General features: G+C 43.3%; 2 protein-coding genes across 10 annotated transcripts in view; both read right to left on the minus strand.

The window, feature by feature from the left end:
* The window catches only part of LOC137431138 (protein ARK2N), a 49,306-nt gene extending 49,004 nt beyond the window's left edge, over positions 1–302 (minus strand). For 4 of the 8 annotated variants that reach the window (XR_013624059.1, XR_013624058.1, XM_078781499.1 and 1 more), the window contains exon 1: positions 94–253. Coding sequence is in view for 2 of the 8 variants with exons in the window: in XM_078781501.1 (XP_078637627.1) it covers positions 94–141 (48 nt within the window). In the remaining 6 variants the exon portion in view is untranslated. Of the gene's footprint in view, positions 1–93 lie in introns of all 8 variants that reach the window. The other 4 variants (XM_078781500.1, XM_078781501.1, XM_078781495.1 and 1 more) reach the window with 4 other exon arrangements.
* Positions 303–2,434: 2,132 nt separating this feature from the next.
* On the minus strand, positions 2,435–16,135 carry AP4M1 (adaptor related protein complex 4 subunit mu 1). 2 transcript variants are annotated; one of them, XM_068122109.2, is made up of 3 exons: positions 15,382–16,135; positions 6,921–7,210; positions 2,435–3,987 (listed from the first exon to the last, which is right to left on the minus strand). In XM_068122109.2, the coding sequence occupies exons 1-3, from the start codon at positions 15,961–15,963 to the stop codon at positions 3,288–3,290; spliced, it is 1,572 nt and encodes a 523-aa protein (XP_067978210.2). In that variant the 5' UTR covers positions 15,964–16,135; the 3' UTR covers positions 2,435–3,287. The 2 variants fall into 2 exon arrangements, with proteins under 2 accessions (XP_067978210.2, XP_067978211.1); XM_068122110.2 differs by having other exon boundaries at positions 15,586–15,869.
* Between the last annotated feature and the right edge of the window lie 1,369 nt (positions 16,136–17,504).

Raw genomic sequence — 17,504 nt, forward strand, 5'->3', positions numbered from 1 at the left:
GGTAAAGAAACCATAATACTTAAATAACAAGTCGATTTAAATAAATAAATAATAACATTTAAAAAACCCAAAAAATAAAATAGCGCTCCTTACCAGGTTGGCTTCATAGGTTGCAAAATCGGTTTCGATATCACCGAACATGTGAGGAAAGGAAACTGAACTGACCACCCGGCACTTTACGCCCAGATGTACAGCAGCACTGCCCGCCAACTACACGCTTTACGGCAGGCGGCAGCATCAGCAGGCACGTGGCGCGGCTGTATTAGGCCACGCCTCCCTCGTTCGCTCCTCCCCCCCACTACAATTTCCGTTTCCGGTTACAAAACCACGATATTTTATTTGTTGATGGATTTTTAAAAAATACCTTCACCCTAATTCCCTAAAGGTTCGTCACCTAATTCTTCTGTAAACGTTACTCTGATTAAAACGTTGCATAAAGAAAAAGGACATGCATATCGTCCGTTGCAAAAGTGTAATTAATTTCGATGATCGCAAAACTAATGACTAGATGAACAAAACACACGATTGTTGTTTAACTCGTTATTTGTGAAGAATTAATTTCAAAGCGCAGAGCGTGTGACGTCATCGTAATTGGTGAATTGATAGTTCAACTTCTAGGAACAGCAGCTCAGGAAGTCAAGTGCATCGTCACCACCAAAGGTGGACCGAGGTGTTTTCACCCTTGTTTGTTTGATTGTGAATCACGATAATCTCAAAAAGTTATGGACGGAATCGGACGAAACTTTGGTGGACAGGTTGGGAATGTGACAAGGAAGAATTGATTCGATTTTGGGTTGGGAAAGTGATTCTTCACCATCGAGATATACCTGGTGTTGGCCTAATGGTTAGGGCGGCGGGTTTGGGATCCGAAGGTCCTGAGTTCGAATTCCGTTGCTAATTAACGCCAGGTGGGGTTGACTCAGCCTGTCATCCTTCCGAGATCGGCAAAATGAGCTCCGTATAACTGGTTATGTAGAGGCATTGCATCAGCAGCAGCAGACGCGCCCACAGATAAATGATGCAACCAGCAGCCAGGTGGCTGCACACGAACTACCCACCATTGAGACACAGAGCCACTCCTGGCTAAAACTCCCAAAATCCAGACTCATTGAACGCCTGCTCTCACCTCCAACCCCACCCCACTCGGTGTGTGTCTGAACCGATACCTGAAGCTGGTCAATCTCCCTCTTCCTTCGAGGTCTTCAGGCAGGTGGTGCATCGCCATCGAACGTCATGCCCATTAAGCCCAGCCTCTTATTCGCAGGTAACTTACTTTACCTCTTGCAAATAACCCACCCTACGACTTGCAGGTAACCCACCCTACGACTTGCAGGTAACCCACCCTACCACTTGCAGGTAACCCACCCTACCACTTTTTTGGGGGGGTTTAGGTTTTGGTTTAGGTCCGAATCCAGAACCGACCTGTCAGTGGATACAAAACGTAAACTGTTCAGCCTGACATGTGCTCTACCGAGGGCCGTTCTAGTCGTCATAGTCTTCATTCAAGTACATTCAAACACAAAACATCCCTCATGCTGAAACTTTGCCATTACATCCACTTTTTCTTCAATTAATCAGTACTCCGTATGGATCAGATGGGATCAATGGATTCCTGAAGCAAGTGAATCGACTTTTCCCTGCAATAAACTCGAAAAAAGATCAATATAATATTATAATGAATCAAATTTGAAAGCTTGTGCTTGAGAAATCATTATTTTGTTTTAAAATCAATCAAATCTCAGCAACACACAGAGACACAAACAAGTTAGGATGGACGTGAGTTTGCAAATATACTAATTGTACCTACAAGTGGTAAATGACAGTGCCAGGTGTGCGTTATTTAAATTCTTCGTGAAGTTATACGGAAACTATATTATTATATAATAATGTGATACTGAAAGACAGTGGTTGACTTTGGCTAGCCATCTAATCTGGGTTCAAACTCACCTATAAACCATCTAATCTGGGTTCAAACTCACCTATAAACCATCTAATCTGGGTTCAAACTCACCTATAAACCATCTAATCTGGGTTCAAACTCACCTATAAACCATCTAATCTGGGTTCAAATCCCGATCCAGCTATAAACCGTCATCTTGGTGTTTCACAGGCATGGCTTGGCATCAATGCGTGTGCCGTCCCCCCCTTGGATGGACGATATACTGACGTCCAGTCTCGCAGCATTGCTGGTGGACGTTGAAGATCCCACGGTGTTCTTCGTGAAGAGTAGATGATGTATCGCCGGCACCATGACCAAACTATAAATTCCTACCTTAACCTACGCGGGGCACTGCATCAGCAGCACAGTCAGGCAAAACCGCAGTCATGTGCTGCATATGAAAGAAAGCAGTGGCTAATATTTAAAAAAAATTTAAATGTTTAGAAATATAATTATTTAATTTTAAAAATTGAAAAAAAAGACATTTAAAAAAGCTGTTTGGCCCATGACTCCAAGGGCAATTGTTTTTTAATGTGTGTACAGTATACATGTGCGAAACAGACCTGAAACTGTCCAGCAATATTATCGGGAGATGGGTTACAAATTTACACAAAATTCCAAAGCCATTTCATATCATTTACTTTCACATCGCTGCTGCTTCATTTCATATAATTTAAGGGTTACTTTCCGGTATCTCGATTTGTCAATCACAACATATGAATGACATATCGTAACTACATAGGTAATGGACAGCAACAAGTTTCACAAAATACCACTTGTTGGGAGATCTAGCACACCTGTACCACCATCGAGTAGTAGTACCACCATCAGGCAACACCTGTCCTCCGGACAAGGCTCACCGAGTTTCCGCAAAGGTCGAATGTTCCAATCACCTGGGCTCGTCTTTAAACGGGACTGTGCCCAGCTTACAATATTCAAAAATTGAATGCATTGGGCAATGATAAATTCCCACTGAAATTGAAAATTCCCACTGAATTCATTGATTCCCATTGAAAAAACTTGAATATTTATTAAATAAATAATTGGGAATGAATGATAAATTGAAAAATCCCACGACTGTCTCCCACCACCTACCCTTGGAGGGTAGTGAATACCTGGTGCAAATGCCTGCACAGTCCAAGTTGAAGACAACTAACTCAGTGATTGGTTGAAACATCAGACCTGAGCCTTTCCTGCTGCACAGGTGTGAATGTTGTTCGTACTTTTATTTTGAATAGAGCAACCAGTATTTATACCAAGGTGTAATGTAGTCAGGCACTATTCTGGGAATATGGGGATTCAACCAATTCCTCAGCAGGGCAAGCTATGTACACAACATGACTTTCCATCAGATATGGAATATGTATGAGAGGGAATGCGTCGTGTAACGCACCCAGCGGTGAGGTGGTGAGGCAGAGGTAGCCGCTGTGCCATGGGGGGTTAAGAAGCGCACATACCGCAAAGCGAGACCTGACCAAGTGCGGCCAGGCACCTCAAATGTCAGCGACAGGGGGCCGAGCTCAAGGGGTGAGGGCATAGCAGGTGGCTTGGCCGTCAAACCAAATGATGCTTGAAGCTGAGCTCCACTTAACAGCCGTGGGACTGACCACACAAGTTGTCTCTCAGGGGCAGAGAAATTTGCAGATTGGTCTGCGCTGCCCAATTCCTGGGTTACGCCGACAATGGCCGACGGAACGGTCAGCTGGGCGCGTACTTTCACTGCATGACACCTTGGTGGCAGGTCACAGCGCAGTTTCAAACAAACTACCAGTCGATTACTCTGGGGATTTTCTTCCACGGAAGAAATCAAGCGAAATGGCAGAGGCGTCGGAAGCTCATCAAGAAGTTGATATTTCAGGAGGGTGGTCTGGCCATGCACAGGTGTCACTCGGAGAACCCGTTGGGTTCCAAAGTCTCGAAGGTCTACAGCTGGATGAAACGTTACATTTGAAATGCGGGGTCCGCCGTATGCTTCCCGCTGATCACCGATAATTGTAAGATCTTCATTTAGGGCGATGCGCATTTCTGGGCAAAAGGAAACTTGTGTCCTGTAAATACACGTTTAGATAAATTATTAACATTCCATACAAAACAGGTATCATGTAAAAAAAAAAAAAAAAAATACTTACAACAGGTATTCACATTGTTTCAGAAAGTACCCTTCCATTGCTGCTAGGATGACATGTTCTAACAAAGGTAATACTAATAAACTCAGTTGAATGGCATGTACAGGCTGTGAGTACAATAGACGGCATACTTAATGCAGTTCTCTGATGGACTATGGCCTGGAATGATCAACAGGGTTCTTCAAATTTCATACCAAGGAGGTTTTCAATATCTAACATCGGGTGCGGCCTGCTCTCCAAAACAAATGGAAAACTTTAGCAGTGAGAATCCCCCCCCCCCCCCCCCCCCCCCCACCCATATTTCCAGCACTTTATCAATTCCAACTAAACAGCACCCATATGAGGATGTAGCAGACATGTTCTTGTTTTATTATCATTTTCATCGAGGCATTTGAAATGTATTACTTTTGTGAGCTCTTCGTCTATTTCCTTTCACTTGCAGTGCTCGACGATAGAGAGCAGCCAGGAAAGCATCTCACAAAATACGGCCGAATTGCAAAGGCCTTACCAGATCAACTGTCGACGTGTGGTATAAATGGCAGACCAACCAATATCACAAAAACAATGTTGGCACTGTCTAATAATATCCACCATCATTGGCCGATTTAAACGTAGGCTTGTCATTGGCTGAAACATCATAACCTTGTGCTGCCAGCAAGACCAGTTATATCTTCCAACATCAAGCTGCCATTGTCATGACGAATGATTATTGTAAACACCACTCAAAATTATGCAATGACGGATTCAAGTTGGCCATCCTGCTATGTCTATACCCAGCTAATCTAGTAATTTGACGTAAAGCCTTACAGTGCTTTAGAAAAGAAAGTGGAGGAAGAACCACCTTTAGAGGCCATTTCCCCCCGCAGAGCAGGGGTTGGCCTTTTTCAGGCACCATGGTCCCCTTTTTGAAGCAATGTTTTATGGCCGGATGCCCTTCCTGCCGCCAATCATGTTAGTCGTCTTTTGCGACACACAGGGAATTACCAGTGAGCTGGTACTCAATTTGCCGACCTTGGAAGGATGACAGGCTGAGTCAACCCCCCTGGCATTAATTCAGCAAACGACCGGGATTCGAACCCAGGATCCTAGGATCCCAAGCTGCACCCTAACTGCTAAGCCAACACCAGGAGGAGGACAATGAAAATTAAGAAGAAGAAAGTCTGAATGTTCGAACGATTTTAATAAAGACAAGTCAGGAGATGACGATGGTTCACGAGCGAGCGGTATTCAATGACAAAGAAAAAATGAATGAATGATCGTTTTAAGGCCATTTTCCCCGCTAGAGCGGGGGTTATCCTTGCGGGCCCCATGACAATCATGGTTCCCTGTTTGAGGCAATGTTTTTATGGCCGGATGCCCTTCCTGACGCCAACCCTTGGTCACGCTCTTACGATGCGCAGGGATACGGTGTACCTATTCTAAGCCGGGGTACACACCGGGATCATTCATCCCAGCAAGCTGGTACTCAATTTGCCGACCTCGGAAGGATGACAGGCTGAGTCAACCTCCCTGGTGTTAATTCAGCGATCGACCGGGATTCGAACCCAGGATCCTAGGATCCCAAGCCGGCACCCTAACCGCTAAGCCAACACCAGGCTCAATTCAATGACAAAGGATATCATCTGACAAAGGATATCATCTGACATGACAAAGGACTATAACAGAAACAGGCCCGGACAGGCCAGGCCCGGAAATGTCAAAACGAAGGTTGCTGACCTTGAAATTAGATAGAAAAGAATGTATAATCAGTTATGAGGTTAGTTAGTTACACAATACCGAAAATTCGGTGAAAAATGAAATGGGGGAAAAAAAATAAAAATAATAATAATAAATATAAATAAAAAAAGGAAAGATCGAGCTCCGTGGGGCTAGACACATGACATTCGCCTAACCAAATACCGAAACCCCTGTCAGGTTCCACCAAACCCCTCGGAGAATATGTAGCTTGAACTCGATTACCCCCTAAAAAGACTTCTTTTTCGGGCGTGGCTCCGCCCACAATGGGCGCAATATGCCCACTCTAGGCAGGACACAACTAGATCATGATATCAACCTCCCACCCAAGTTTCATCAAGATCGGATGATATCGGGTTAGTTATGCTGCGGATAGACAGACACACACACAGACACACAGACAGACGCACACACATGACGAGTATAGTGGTCACTTGATAACTCGTGAACCAATTTTAAATCTGCAATCGATGAGCTTGTGCTAGTATTAAAAGGCAGAGACTTCCCACAGATGAGTACAATATCTGAAGAATGTTCAATTTCCAAAGTGTGTTCATCTTAATGTGTGGAAACTACCATGAGATTTCATTGAAAGGTGGCCACATGCTTTCAGAGGTGTACTGTGATTAAGTAAGAGCTATTGGCAGGTTCTTCACTTTGTAGCTCATCAGTGATATAGTCTTCTTCTCTTCTTCTTTAATTGCCAGAATTATTCCCACGTTCTTGTGGGCATAGCCTGAGGAATCTTGCCCAAGTCTTTCACGAACCGGTTGGCCAGACCTGACGCTCGAATAAGTATTTAGGGCAGGAGTTCGTAATTTGGCCATGGTACCACTGCCTCCTCTTTGCAAAGGACACCGTGGGCTTTTTAACGTCCACCAATGAATGTTTGTAGATGGGACGTCAAGTTTAACCTCCATCCATGGGATGGCAAACACATTGATGAATCACCCTGCCTGTGAAACCATCATGTGAAATGAAACCATATAGCATTTAGTCTTGTGTCCTCTTCAGACACCTATAACTGATATCGATTCCCCGATTCATTTGTGACGTCATGTTTCGCATTTGAAGAATCCCAATTAAATCCTGTTATTGTCCTATATATTAGTGAACCTCACCTGAGTCGGAGCAACCCTTGCACTTCAGAGCGCACAACAGCACCTGTCACTGCGATGACAACCGTCAACTCTTCGTCCACATCGAGATAGACTGCACGTTCACCATCGCCCACCTTGTCTGCCAGCCAACCAGCTCTTGCCGCCTTCCCAGGTGGAGTCTCCGCACCGAACAAGCTCACGCTACTCAGGTCAAAAAGACCAGCAGGTGAGCGTGCACGAAGCGGCGTGCTCAGTATGAAGTTCCGTAACACCTCCGCATTACTTGTCTGTACGTAGCCATAATCCAGTACCTGAACAGAAATTACAATCTCAAGAACGGAGCATGACATATGGTAAAGCATGAGAGATATTCTTCGACAATTTATTAAATTTCCACAACATTTTTCTCACATTTTTGACTTGTGATTCCATCACTGCCCAGACCAAACGATGCATGTGTCATGCAGCAGTACTAATGGGAATGTGGAGCAGTGATATTTGTCTATTGGACATTAACATTGTCACACAGCTGCATCACATTGGATGCTTCAATTGACATACCATGAGTGGCCAAAAAGACTGTCGTTTTTTTGTCTGTTTTAAAGGAAAAAAAATACTGTACATTGTTCATTACATGTTGACAAAACTTTCAAATAAATACATTTTAAAACATTTTACTGGTTGCTAAGGGGCACAGTACAGCACATGTAAAATCCATTACAATGCCTAACAGCTCGACTCAGTGCGAAGCAAAATTGGACTTGCTGTGTAATGTATGTGTAATGTGGAAGGTAAGGTGCACACATACAGTCGTGGCCAAAAATATTGGCACCCTTGCATTTTTTCAAAAATAACTCACAATTTTCTCTAAAAATAAGTTGAAATTGATGAAAGTATTTGGTCTCCACAATTCTTTATTTCACTGTTAATATTACAGAACATTTGTTTTTGATTCAGAACTTAATATATCCTTTAAAATCAGAAAATAAAAAGAAATGCCATTGACAAAAAAAAAAAAACATTTGTATACAAGATCGAGGCTCGTGAAAGAGCTAACATTAATCACACAAAAAGTCAAACCGACACATAAAACACAAAAAATAAGGGGAGCGGTAAACAAGATGGGGAGAGAGGGGGAAGGACACAAACACAACATTTGAGAGCAGGGACATCGGGAGAAATGTGGGAGGCGGAGGGCTTGGGGGGAGGTGGGAGAGGTATAAAACATATGAACACTGCAAGGACTTCCAGGAAAGAAGTTGGAATTAAAAAAATAATTATTATTGACACCCCAGAATATTTGGTCGCAGAGCCTTTGGACAAAATAACTGCAGTCACGTGCTTCCTATAGCCATGATTGAGCTTCCTACACCTCTCTACTGGCAGTTTGGCCCTCTTCTTGTGTAAACTGCTCCAGTTCTCCCAGATTTGAAGAGTTCCTTCTCCCAACTGCTGTTTTCAGATCTCCCCACAGGTGTTCAATGGGATTTAGATCTTGACTCAGTATTGTCCACTTCAGAACAGTCCAGCGTTTTGTCTTGAACCATTCCTGGGTGCTTTTTGAAGTGTGTGTGGGGTCATTGTCCTGCTGCAAGACCCATGACCTTCGACGGAGATCCAGCTTTCTGACACTAGGTTGAACATTGTGCTCCAAAATTCCTTGGTAATCTCATGATTTCATGATGCCATGCACCCAGTGCCAGAGGCAGCACAGCAACCCCAAAACATCACTGAACCTCCTCCATGTTTGACTGTAGGGAAGGTGCTCTTTTCTTTGATGGCTTCATTTTGTTTTTTGTAAACATAGAGATAATGTGCTTTACAAAAAGGCTCTAATTTGGTTTCATCTGTCCACAGGACATTCTCCCAGAAGGATTTTGGCTTGTTCAGGTGTGTTTTGGCAAACTCCAGTCGGGCTTTCTTGTGTCTGTATCTCTGTCTCTCTCTTTCTCTCTCTCTCTCTCCTACCATATAACCCCCTTTCATTGAGTTGGCGACAGAAGGTGCGAGTTGAAACTGTCGTACCTTGTGTCTGAAGGACAGCTTGAATCTGTTTGGCAGTTGATCGAGGTGCTTTCTCCACCATTCGAACAATCCTTCGCTGCAATCTTCGATCAGATTTTCTCTTGCGGCCACGTCCAGGGAGGTTGGCGACAGTGCCATGGGCCTTAAACTTCCTGATAACATTGCATACAGTGGACACAGGAACATCAAGGTTTCTGGAGATGGACTTGTAGCCTTGAGGTTGTCCATGCTTGGCTACAATCTTGTGTCTGACCTCCTCAGAAAATTCTCTGGTTTTCTTTCTTTTATCCATGCTCATTGTGGTACACACAGTGACACAAAACAGCAGAATGACTCCTTTTCTCTATTCAAACTGGTTGAATGAGTGATTTTTATGTAGCAGGAACCTGCAACTCACCACACGTGAGTTCCATCCCAAAGTAAAGGAGAATCACCTGCTTGAAATTTAATAATTTCTAACAACTTCTAAGTGGTGCCAATAATATTGTCCGGGCCATTTTTGGACTTATGTGTGGAATAAGCTAAGATTTAGTCGTTTTTTCAGCTTTTTTTTTTTAGTTCCACGACAAACCAAAGAAATATATATGTGGATACCAAAAGATTTTTTAATTTCAACAATTTTCTGGAAGAAATGGTGCATTATTTGAAAAAAGTGCAAGGGTGCCAATATTTTTGGCCACGACTGTATATGTGAGGTAGTGTTTGTGTGGTTAGACAATGGAATGTACGCTGAAGATTAGGAATCTATTATATATACGTATCTTGTTGCGGTTTTGGCTCCTATAGAGGTAAATAGAGAGATACTCTCGTAGTGTGAACAAAAGTTGTTTCATCGTATTTCATTTCGTTAAGTGTCTGATGTTCATGTAAGCAGATATTCTTTGCGAGTGCATCGATAGGTGTCCGTCACATGTTATTTTCTGCTTCTACATGCTGGTCTACATCCATTTCCTACACTACATAGTACATAGCGCATGAAATGTGCTTCTCAGCCATTTACTCCGTGTATTCAGTGTAGCCAGCCTCGCCCTTCCCCCCAACATCCTACCAAATCTCCTCAAACTGCCTTGAATCAGCTTCGTGTCAAGAGGTCCGCACCAGATGGCACATCCAAAATAATTAAGGGTGACAGCCCGCCAAAACAAATTCCCAGAAGCACTCCATGTCCCGATCCACGAAGACACAATCTCGAGTTGCCACTGGGACTGGGATGGGAATGCACCAATCACGGACAGAGGAGAGGGTCCCTCTGAGCGAGATTCCACCAATGAGAAGGGTGGGGAGGGGGAGCGTGGAAGGAGAAGGGAGCACACAAGCAGTCAAGGCTGGCAGTCTACAGCAGTCTGAAAGAGAGGAGAGGGTATTGAGTGGGCTGTCTAATCTGCTTCAGTCTAAAGCAGTCCACACTCTTGTCCATCCGGCTTCATATTTTACTTTCACTTTCACTTACGCTTTTTGCTTTCACTTTCCCTTTTGTGCTTTTACTTTCACTTTCACTTTTTTTCTCACCATTCTTGCACTTTCATTTCTTCTCGCACCTTCTACATTCTTCCCTTGCATACCTTCGCCTTGCAGCATCCTGCTCGCTGCACTTCCACTATCTGGCTTCATCGTCGGGCCCCTTCGCCTCATCAACACCGAGTGGTCCCGCCAAAACCATGCAAAGTTCACACCACAAACGGGCACATCACCGGGCCACGTGTGGAGAGGCACAGTGCATTGGCAGCTTGGATAGAGGGACTGTAGTGGATAATTAGTAATGAATCGATTCATGGATTAATCAATAAATGAACAAATCAAAAATAGCCATTACAGCCAAATCACTTGGTCATTGTCGTGTCCAAATATCAGCTTCCTAGCTCAAAAGGTGCCTGTGATTTGATGCCACTGGGATTTTGGTTTGCGGTTTATAAACCGCAAATAAACCCAGATGAGAAAGAAAATAAATAAGTACATAATAAATCGATAATAATTAAGTAATTTGCCTGTGATATTGCCCAGATGAGAAAGAAAATACATAAGTACATAATAAATCGATAATAATTAAGTAATTTGCCTGTGATATTGCCCAGATGAGAAAGAAAATAAATAAGTACATAATAAATCGATAATAATTAAGTAATTTGCCTGTGATATTGCCCAGATGAGAAAGAAAATAAATAAGTACATAATAAATCGATAATAATTAAGTAATTTGTCTGTGATATTGCCCAGATGAGAAAGAAAATAAATAAGTACATAATAAATCGATAATAATTAAGTAATTTGTCTGTGATATTGCCCAGATGAGAAAGAAAATAAATAAGTACATAATAAATCGATAATAATTAAGTAATTTGCCTGTGATATTGCCCAGATGAGAAAGAAAATAAATAAGTACATAATAAATCGATAATAATTAAGTAATTTGCCTGTGATATTGCCCAGATGAGAAAGAAAATAAATAAGTGCATAATAAATCAATAATAATTAAGTAATTTGCCTGTGATATTGCCCAGATGAGAAAGAAAATAAATAAGTACATAATAAATCGATAATAATCAAGTAATTTGCCTGTGATATTGCCCAGATGAGAAAGAAAATAAATAAGTACAAAATAAATCGATAATAATCAAGTAATTTGCCTGTGATATTGCCCAGATGAGAAAGAAAATAAATAAGTACATAATAAATCGATAATAATCAAGTAATTAATCAATTAATTGATTAATCAAAAAAAAAAAGAAGTTTTGCCAAAGCACTTGTTCACTATTGTGCCCAAAGTTCAGCTTCTTAGCTCAAAGGATGGCTGAGATATCGCCCGGAAAAATGAGAACCTTGACCTTTGACCCATATAGTCAAAAAAACATTGATAGCCTCACGTTTTCCCTTCAGAATACTCTGGTAAAGTTTGACAACGATAGTTGAAAGCGTTTGCGAGTTATCGCACTCACGCACAAACAAACATTTTCAATTTTCATCACAACAAGCGAGACAGACAGACATATGACGAAAGTTTTCAATTTTTGTTATAACAAACAGCACACAGTCAGGGGTGAAAACATAACCTCCATCCACCTTCAGTGCCAGAGGTAATAAAAGTCACTGACGCAGAAACTTTCAGCACCACCATTGGAATCGTCTATTAACAACCAAACATTTCAAATCCAGTTCAAACTACATGTAGAACGGCACTCAGTAGTGAGCGCACTTCCATCAAGCTGAACACTTTACATTTTGGATCCCACTGATAGGCCGGATCTGCATCCAGACCGTAACCCAAATCGAATCGGCTTGTTCTTCTCACCTATCCAACCCATGCACCAAGATTTGTCATATTCTGTCCACAACCTTTTGAAATAACCTGCTATATAATATCGTTTTTGGCCCCATCTCTCAATGCTGAAAAATCATTTTTAGAAGACAAGCCTGGTGTTGGTTTACGGTTCAGGAGGCTGGCTTGAGATCTTAGGGTCCTGAGTTTGAGGAGCCCATGTCATGCCTTGAATAAACACCAGGTAGGTTGACTCAGCCTGTCATCCTTCCAGGGTCAGCAAAATGAGTACCAGGTGACTGGTTATTATGATGCATTGCATCAGCAGCAATTGCACCCCCAGAAGAATGATGCAACCAGCAGCCACAGGCTGCGCATGAAACACCACCACTTAAAGAAAAAAAAATTCTCGTATCCAGATCTTCACCAAAATTGAATCAATTTATCCTTGTCACACACTCAACCTGTCCACTAAGTTTCATCTGACTTCGTCCATAACGTTTTGAGATATCCTGATCAGAGACAGACAGACAGGAGTGAAAATATAACCTCCAAGTACCTCACGTGGCGCAGGTAATGAGGAAATATAATTTGTCGCAAATGCGTCAAAGGCTGCCTCCACCAGCGTTAGATGTCAACCCGTTGTTACGTTTGATCCAAATGAAATGTGATTTGGGAGAGATAGAGAGCAAAAGAGAAAAATAAGTAAAATAGAGGAAGTACCCTCAGGTTCGACGGTAATAAGTAATAAGTTACCTCAGGTAATAAGTTCTACCATCAGGAGAGCCAGGAAACAACATCTCTCCACTCTGAAGACTGAACTCTCAAACCTGTCTCCCTCCTCCAAATCTTGGTGGCGTCTGGTAAAATCTGTTTCTGGTGTTTGTCCCCTTCCATCCCCTCCCTTACCTCAAACGGCTACACAGCTGACTCCACACGTGAAAAAGCTGAATGCCTCAACTCTGTGTTTGCCTCTAAATCTTGTGTCCCAAACCCGTCCCTCTCTGTACCCACCGTATCCAGTCATACCAGCTGCTCCTGGACTCTGTGTCATTCTCTCCTGACAAGGTGGAGAAGTTTCTGTCAATCCTCGACGACGATTCTGCAACTGGACCAGACGGCATCAGCCCACGGGTCCTAAAATCCTGCTCTGCCGCTCTATCTCACCCTCTCTCTGTTCTCTTTGCCCTCTCTTTTGCTCAAGGTCATCTTCCATCAGCTTGGAAATCTGCCAACATCACCGCTTTACACAAAAAGGTGCAAAAACAGATCCTTGCAACGACAGACCAATCAGCCTTCTCCCAATTATCCACAAAGTCATGGAATCCATCATTGCTTCGGATATCAAATCTTTCCTCTTCTCCAATGGCTTGATCTCTGATCATCAATTTGGATTCAGACCAGGTCACTCTACTCTGGACATGCTGCTTCTGCTGTCTCAACAATGGATGGAGGTCATCAATGTCAAACAGGAAATTAGAGCCGTCTCCCTTGACATATCACGTGCCTTCGATACGGTCTGGCACCCCGCTCTGCTCACCAAACTCTCCTCCTATGGGATCCATGGAAATCTCGATGCATGGTTTGCGGACTTCCTCTCTGGTCATAGTCAACGTGTGGCCCTGAATGGGTTTCTCTCATCTCCCCTTCCTGTTCAAGCTGGAGTTCCTCAAGGCAGTGTTCTGGGCCATGTGCATTTTCTGGTCTTCATCAATGATCTCTCTGACTCTCTTGAAAATCCTCTCTATCTCTTTGCTGATGACTCCACTCTCTGCCGCTCCATTCCTCATCCCTCAGATCGGCAGTCTGCAGCCTCCTCACTCTCTGCAGACCTGGACAAAATCACAGACTGGGCAAACAAGTGGACCATGTCTTTCAATCCTGACAAATCTCACACTCTTACTATATCTCTCCGAAAAGACCGACTGGACAACGCTCCCATCTACTTTCTGAACAATCCTCTCCAGGAAGTTCTGTCGCTCAAGCTTTTGGGTCTCACTATCTGCCATGATCTTTCCTGTGAAAACCACTTTTCCAAGCTGGCCTTCAAAGCCAGTCGCCGACTGGGCATCCTCTGTCGTGCGAGGTCCTTCCTTGGCACACCTGAGCTTCTCACCACATACAAGGCTTTCATCTGCAGCTCAATGAAATACTGTTCTCCCCTCTGGGCTGGTGCTCCTGCCTCACACCGAGCTCGTCTTCACGCTGTTGAAACCAAAGCTTTCAGTATCATTGGAATCTCCTGCGATGAAGCTAACTCCGAGGGCCTTTCACTTACTGCAGGCAGGTTGGTGGTGTTTCTGTCTTATACCGACTCCTCTCCGGCCTTGCTCCCCCAGCTCTATCTGTGCTCTGTCCCCAAAATATTCCTACAGGTCGCACAAGATCTACCAGTAACCCTCTTCTGGTGAAATTGCCAAAATTAAGACTCTGCTCACCCCCACTCCTTCATTCCTCTTTACTCCCACATCTGGAACAAACTCCCTCACTCTCTTCAATCCCACTCTGCCCTCCAGGTCTTTTAAACAGCTGTTCACCACTATCTCTTATCTTCCCCCATCCAAAACCTTGATATATTCTACCCCCGTTAATTTCACCCCAGATCCACTTTTTTGAAATACCAACTTCTTTCCTGGAAGTCCTTGCAATACCCTTGTGTTTTATACTTTAAAAATTGTACTAGTCGGATCCGGATCTTCACCAAAATCACATCAAATCGTCCTTGTCACACATCCAACATGTCCACCAAGTTTCGTCCAAATCCGTCCATAACTTTTTGAGATATCCTGCTATATGTTGGTTTTGGCCCTATCGCTGAACGGTGAAGAATCACTTAAAAATTAAATAATTGTCATATGCGAATCCATACTCAGATCTTCACCAAAATCGAATCTATTTGTCCTTGTCAGATACACAACCGGTCCACGAAGTTTCGTCCAAATCCGTCCACAACTTTTTGAGATATCCTGCTATATATCGTTTTTGGCCCGATCTCCCAATGGTGAAGAATCACTTAAAAAATTATAGTAGCCGGATCCGAATCCGGATCTTCACCAAAATCGAATCATTTCGTCCTTGTCACATACGCTACATCTCTGCCAAATATCGTCCGAATCCGTCCACAACCTTTTTGAGATATTTTGTTCACAAACGAACAGACAGACCTTTGGTGGTGGAGGTAACAACAAACACAACAACAAATACCTCATCGAACAATTCGTACACAAGCGGAACGTTCATCCGCAACGATTCCTCACTCAGCGTTCCCAGCTCCTTGTTGAGCAGCTCTCCGAGACTCAAGAGCAGCGAGATCAAGGGCAGCGCTGGGTCGGCGGCCTTGAGGGCGGCCGCGCACAGCCACAGGCCGGCACGGCGGACATGCACGAAGCGCCGGCCGGACACACTCACTGCCACAGGAGGCACGCCGGGTCCGAGGGCCGACACGGCCTCGTAAAAGGTTCCGGTGATGGCGGGGTCCGCGTCCCCTCTGTAATCACGGAAGAGCAGCAGATCTCCCCTTGGGGAGAGCACGAACAACTGCGAGAGCATCGCTTGATCGCAGCTCGGATCTTCATCCCAAAGGGCGAGATTGACGGTGGTTGTTGTTGGGGTACCTGTTCGAGTTGTTGATTTGTGCAAGCCAGTAAGGAGGGATGTGACGTGTTTGACGCAGGTACTCGAATGGCTTCCGATTCCGACTTCCGAGTAAGCTGGGACCCCAGATCGAAAATCCCAAAGAAAATCAATTGGACAAATCCCAAAGAAAATCAATTGGACAAATGCCATAGGAAATTGGACCAATAGGATCTGCTGGTTTCAATAAAGAAAGTGAAATACTACACCAGGATAAATACCAATAAACCACAACGACACTCTTTGACGTCATGACGTCGACCGATATGACTCCGCCCACATTATTACATCATTATAATACTTGTACCAAGTTTGCTTTAAATCTATTCAACTGTTCTCAAGTTATCACATTTTTAGCTGACATGACCTCTGACCTTTGACTTCTTGACCCCAAAATTGAATCAATTCATGTCTACGTCATTAAATATACCTCTTTTTTTTTGTATACAAGATCGAGGCTCATGTAAGAGCTAAATCGTGTAAGAGCGTGTACCTGTACCATGTTTTAATTTAAATTCCTTCAGCTGTTCACAAGTTATCACATTTTTATCTGACATGACCGCTGACCTTTGACTTCTTGACCTCAGGACCCCAAAATCTAATCAGTTAAGCAATAAAAAAGTGGGTCAATGGGACCAGTAGGAGACCAATAAAATACCAAAATATAAATGAACAGGATTGAAAATAACCAATCGATATATATGGGAAAATTACATGCCCAGGCTGGGAATTGAACCCAGGTCCTCTGGGTTGTAGTTAAAGTATTTTTGTCGGTCTATGGGTTTTCAGACCAGTTAACTCTAATGGGTTGTAGAGGACCAATTGAACTTAAAGGTTCCTATTGGTTTATATGGGTTTTCAGACCAGTTACATCTTATGGTTCCTATTGGTTTATATGGGTTTTCAGACCAGTTACATATTATGGTTCCTATTGGTTTATATGGGTTTATATGGGTTTTCAGACCAGTTACATCTTATGGTTTCTATTGGTTTCAACCGAATCTGCTTCGGTTTCTATTGGAAACTCTACAGGTTCCTGGAGAAACCAAGAGAAACCGTGATTTCCAATAGAGACCCATAGAAATGTCCTACTGTTCTCTGTGGGTTCTTTGACCTGGAACTCATTTTGCCGACCTCCGAAGGATGACAGGCTGAGTCAACCCACCTAGTGTTAATTCAATGGCATGACAGGGGCTTGAGCTTAGCACCCCAGGATCTCAAGCCAGCCACCTTAACCATTAAGACTACACCAAGCTTTAATCTACAAGAACATGAAAACAAGATGTTGGTACATTCAACAGAAAGTATTTTGCCCTTTCAACCCAATGTCCCTTTTGATGGTTTTACCAGATCTAGTCTGGTATGGGACAATTGGGACATCAACAGGGGTTATGCAATTTTGGGGGCTGTCTTTGACTAAAAGGTTGTACGGCTGGAGTCACAGGTGCAGGGCTGGATGAAGGGTCAACCTCTGCTGTTGGCCTTAGTGGTGGAACCAGAGTAGATGTTCTTGAAATAATGGCTTCAATTAAATTGATGAATTGATGTTCAACTAGAACGCCACTCAGTAGAGCGCATACTCCCGCCGTGGGTTTAATTGGAATAATACGTTTTGTTTAACATCCCCTCTCCCCAAAACAATAAATGAAAAATAAAGTAGGCCCTAACTGTCAGAGAATTAATTTTGATATATG

This window comes from Myxine glutinosa, chromosome 7 (assembly GCF_964187855.1).
Source record: "Myxine glutinosa chromosome 7, kmMyxGlut1.1, whole genome shotgun sequence".
In the NCBI taxonomy this organism is placed as follows: Eukaryota; Metazoa; Chordata; class Myxini; order Myxiniformes; family Myxinidae; genus Myxine; species Myxine glutinosa.